Source organism: Talpa occidentalis, unplaced genomic scaffold (genome assembly GCF_014898055.3).
Source record: "Talpa occidentalis isolate TD23 unplaced genomic scaffold, MPIMG_talOcc4v2.1 talOcc4.2699, whole genome shotgun sequence".
In the NCBI taxonomy this organism is placed as follows: domain Eukaryota; kingdom Metazoa; phylum Chordata; class Mammalia; order Eulipotyphla; family Talpidae; genus Talpa; species Talpa occidentalis.
The window spans coordinates 2,425-7,357 of NW_023602850.1; the positions used below are offsets into that span (position 1 = coordinate 2,425).

Genomic DNA, 4,933 nt, shown 5'->3' on the forward strand with positions numbered 1-4,933 from the left:
CATGCAAGTAGTAAGTCATTCCCTCTCCTCCAGGCAAAGTTCTGAAAACCAGCGGAGGAGCTTATCAATGAGAAGGTCAGACTTTCTTAAGTGTGCAAGGAGACTGCTTCAGAAGTCACCCATAGGTGAAGGATTCCTATGAGTCAAATTTTAATAAAGCTTCCCTCCCTCTTTCATTGGCTGTTTCTGACTGTTTCTCTCTCTCTTTTTCTCCCCCTCTCTCTCATTCTGCTTTTGTTTAGCTTTTTCACCACAAACAAATTGTCTCTGGTAGAGATTCTAGGAAGATTGCCAGAGTGTAGCCTTCAATTCCATAAAAAGGAAAGATACTAACTAAAAACATATACATGTGCACACAAAGTCTCCCTCACCCTTTTACATGCCTAGTCTCTTACTAAGCTTTTCCCCTTCTTCCCACAAATAGCCCTAAGAGACACAAAATTTGTCTCGGTCACTCTTCCTCCTCTTCCTCTCCTTTCCTCCCCCACTCTCTCATTACTAGCACGTAGCAAATCACACCAGTGTGCTGCCTGTGCCAGGCCACATGGCTTCCCCTGGGCTCCCCATCCCTCCCCTTACAAGCCTGGTGATTTATTGGAGGCACACAGGTTACTGTGTTGGGCAATTATTCCTAGTGACGACACACAGGGAGGCTGAGCAAATCCCAAATATGGCCCTTTCACCCACCCTTCCAAAAACCAAGCATCTTGCACAAGAGTTCATTTATAAGCTGGGTCCTGTGCCTGGATGGTCACCAGTGCTAACTGCTTCGTCTCCGTTTCTTCCAGCTCCTCTACAAGTGACCTCTCCAACTATGACCATGCTTATCTGAGGCGGAGCCCTGACCAGTGTAGTTCCCAGGGGAGCATGGAGAGCCTGGAGCCCAGTGGGGGATACCCACCCTGCCATCTGCTTTCCCCTGCCAAGTCTACCAGCAGCATCGACCAGCTCAGCCACCTCCATAACAAGAGAGACTCAGCTTACAGCTCCTTCTCCACCAGCTCTAGCATTGTAGAGTATCCACCCCCTGGCATCTCCAGCCGGGAGCATTCAGGCTCCATGGACGCCCCTTCTGCTCGAGGTAGCCTCCTAGAAGGGATGAGGCAGGCAGACATTCGCTATGTCAAGACAGTCTATGACCCCCGGAGGGGAGTCTCAGCAGAATATGAAGTGAACTCTTCAGCCCTGCTTCTCCAAGGTAGGGAGGCGCAGGCATCAGCAGATGGCGAAGGCTATGACAAATGGCATAATTTTCCCCGGGGTAAGGGAGCACCACCCCCACCCTGCAACCAGCAGTGCCCCAGTTCCTTGGAAACAGCCACTGACAACCTGCCTCCTAAAGTGGGCGCACCCCTGCCCCCAGCTCGGAGTGACAGTTATGCAGCCTTTCGGCACCGAGAACGACCAAGCTCTTGGTCTAGCCTTGATCAGAAACGGTACTGCCGGCCTCAGGTAAACTCTTCAGGCTCCCTGAAATCTTCCTTCGTGGAGGAACAGCTACATACAGTACTCGAGAAGAGTCCAGAGAATAGCCCTCCAGTGAAGCCCAAACATAATTATACCCAGAAGGCCCAACCTGGCCAACCTCTGCTGCCAACTGGAATCTACCCAGTACCTTCTCTGGAGCCACACTTTGCCCAGGTACCCCAGTCCTCCGTGAATAGTAATGGTACACTCTATCCTGCTCTGGCCAAGGAGAGTGGATATACAGCCCCTCAGGGAGCTTTCGACAAGATGGCTAGCCTGGATGAGAATGGGAACCAAAATGGATCTAGCAGATCTGGGTTTGCCTTCTACCAGCCATTAGAACATGACCCAGTGTCTCCAGTAGAGAGAAAACTTGAAACTTCAGCCAAGTGTGCCCCCTACAAAGTTAATTTCCCTTCAGTGTCCGAAAGTGAAGAAGATACCACCTTGAAGAGACATCTCATACCCCTCCAAGGCAGCAGCCTGCATCCCACTGAAAGAAAGAGCACCCACAGCAACAAACCATATTCTAATCACCACGGCCTCAGTTCTCCTCAGGCACAGGCTTGGCAAGAGGGTGAAGAGAAGAGACCTTCCAGACCCTCAGAACCTTGGGAGGGTGATTTCCAGGAAGACCACAATGCCAACCTCCGGCAGAGGCTGGAGAGAGAAGACTTAGGCCAGAGCCAGTCAAGCAACTTTGGCAGGACCAAGTCCACCTTCTTCTCTCTCCAGAACATTCCTGAGAGCCTAAGAAGGCAGAGCTGCCTGGGGCCAGGAGAGGGAGCCCAGGAGAGCTACACGGAGGGCCCGCCCACCTGTGCAGTCAGTTTGAAGGGAGAGGAAGCTGGAAGGAAAGTTGTGCCTAATCACAGGAGTCATCTGGACAGGCTGGTTTCCTACCCAAGGCCTGAGGGGAGAGCCAGTGCCTTGGCCTCTTTCCAGAGTTCAGATACAAGATTTGAAGAGCCACATTCCCCACCCCACCAGCAGACATCTAGTCTGGGCCGAAGGAGACTCAGCTCAGGCGGGACCTCGGTTCTACAGGGCTTTCAATACGGGAAGCCCCACTGCTCTGTGCTGGAGAAGGTGTCCAAGATTGAACAGCGAGAACAAGGGAGCCAGAGACCCCCAAATGTGGGCAGCTCCAACTTCGGTCATCACTACAGGCCCAACAGGACACTCCCAACTTCTACTTCTGGAAATGACTTTGAGGAGACAAAAGCCAATATCCATTTTTCCGAATCCACTGAAACTGTAGGCAGTGGGGAGCAGCACTTCAAAAATGGTGAGCCAAATTTGGAAGAGGTTTCCTGGCAGCCATGTGGTCAGCTGAAGAGAGAAGTGGAGGGAGGCCGAGGCCCCACTCTCCAAGGCAGTGAGCCCCAGAGGCAGGTCGCTCGCCTGCTCCGCAGCCAGAGCACCTTTCAGCTCTTCAGCCAGGGGGAGAGGGAGGCCCTGTGGCAGGACGACAGGCTCTGCATGCCCGAGTCACCAGTGCAGGAAGCTCCCTTCAGCCGCGCCTACCGGAACAGCATTAAGGACGCGCAGTCCCGCGTCCTGGGGGCCACCTCCTTTCGACGCCGGGACCTGGAACCTGGAGTATCCTCGGCTTCCAAGCCCTGGCGGCCACGGCCCGCCTCAGCCCATGTGGGGCTGCGGAGCCTGGAGGCACCGGCCTCTGCCTCCCCGCACACGCCCCGCGAGCGCCACAGTGTGACTCCAGCCGAGGCGGACCCCGGAGGCCGGCCAGTGCTTTCCACTGCCCGGAAGGGGCCGCGCCGGCGTCTGACCCCAGAGCAGAAGAAACGCTCCTACTCGGAGCCGGAGAAGATGAATGAGGTGGGCGTCTCCGAGGAGGCCGAGCTGGCCCCTGTAGGCTCGCAGAGGAAGGGGCTGCGTTTCCTGGAGAATACAGTGGCCGACCGGCGACGCATCTTCGAACACGAAGGCAAGGCCTCCTCTACACTCAGCCTGTCTGGGCCAGAGCTGAAGCAGTTCCAGCAGAGTGCCCTGGCCGACTACATTCAGCGCAAGACCGGCAAGCGGCCTTCTGCCTCAGGCTGTAGCCTCCAGGAGCTGGGGCCCCTGCGTGAGCGCGCCCAGAGCACCTACTTCCAGCCTGGCCCTATGGTGACGGAGGGCCCTGGCCTCGCCCCTGCCTCCAGCCTCTGCTCACTGAGGGAGCCCAGCCTGCAGACCCGCAGGGAGGCTCCCCTAGTGGTGGCCGCAATGGGGAATGGGGGGGATCTCCTGCAGACCCCCCGAGATCGCAGCAGCTCTTTTGCTGGTGGTCGTCTAGGGGAATGGCGACGAGGGGACCAAGCCCCGAGGGAGCTGCACAGTAGAGCTAACTATGGTGGACCAAAAGGCACCCAGAGGGTGGACAGGACCCCTGTGGAGCCTTCCTCATGGGGGGCTGCAGATGGGAAGTCCATGAAGTCCATGTCTGCAGAGGACCTGTTGGAGCGCTCAGACGTCTTGGCTGCCCCTGTCCATGTCAGGTCACGGTCATCTCCTATTGTGGACAAGAAACGCCAGGTAAGTGTAGCAGGTGGGTCCTAGTACTATCCTATTGGGGTCTGGAAGCTTTAGTGGGGCATGCCTAACCTCAGGCCATCAGTTTTCCTTTTACATGTAAAACAGTAGCATTTGTTTTTATGAGTATTTTCTTTCTTTCTCAGTGCCCCTGTCAGATGTCCTTACAGATACGTCTATATCCATTATCTACATATCTCCCTATCTGTAGGTAGATAGATAGTTGTATGGGTAGAAACATTTACATTGGTATACATGCATATGTCTACATGTGTATGTGCATTTTTTGTTGTTTTGCTTTTTAATTCATGGAGTAAAAACTATGGGTCAATTATATTATAAAGATTCAGTTTTGTACCTGTATGTTTCTGTTTGGACTTTTGCATTTACAAATAGACAAAATTACTACCTTAGATCATAGTTGATTATTGAGTTCCAGGTCCTCAGCTAAGTATGCTTTACATTTATTATCTCATTAATCCTCACAATAATCCTGTGCAGTATATTTTCTACCTCAAACCCATGGCTTTATGACTCCCATCTGAGCCACTTCTGTGCACTATCTAGATGAGATAGTAGGATCAGCCGTTCAAATTCTCATATGAAAGAATTTTCTGATAGTCTCCAAACTGTAAATTGTGAAGTGCTTTCCCCTAGAAATTTCAGGTAGAGCTAGAAATAGAACCTGAGCACTGACTCTCAGGAGTCTATTAATCCTTAGCCCTAATTCCCTGACTAATTCTTAGCCCATCCTCAAGCTTCACTTCCACTGCAGATAAGTAGCCTGGTTCATGCTGCCCTTCCCACATTTGCAGATACTAGGAATTCACATAGATGTTAGCACGGGGAGAGCACCCTCCGGTGCGTGCCCCTTCTCAAATTAACTAATGCTTGTGAGAAGTGAATATGCTGTTAAAGGGAAATTCTT

The 4,933-nt window shown here is 52.7% G+C and overlaps 1 protein-coding gene across 1 annotated transcript; it reads left to right on the top strand.

Annotated features, from left to right (window-relative positions):
* Positions 1-618: 618 nt before the first annotated feature.
* Positions 619-4,169, top strand: LOC119254015 (protein Shroom3-like). The gene has a single exon (XM_037521221.2). It carries the CDS (start codon positions 748-750, stop codon positions 4,030-4,032), a length of 3,285 nt encoding a protein of 1,094 aa, XP_037377118.1. The 5' UTR covers positions 619-747; the 3' UTR covers positions 4,033-4,169.
* Positions 4,170-4,933: the final 764 nt, after the last annotated feature.

Coding starts and splice junctions, on each gene's coding strand:
- LOC119254015 (XM_037521221.2), top strand. CDS start 748: ATGGTCACCAGTGCTAACTGCTTCGTCTCCGTTTCTTCCAGCTCCTCT.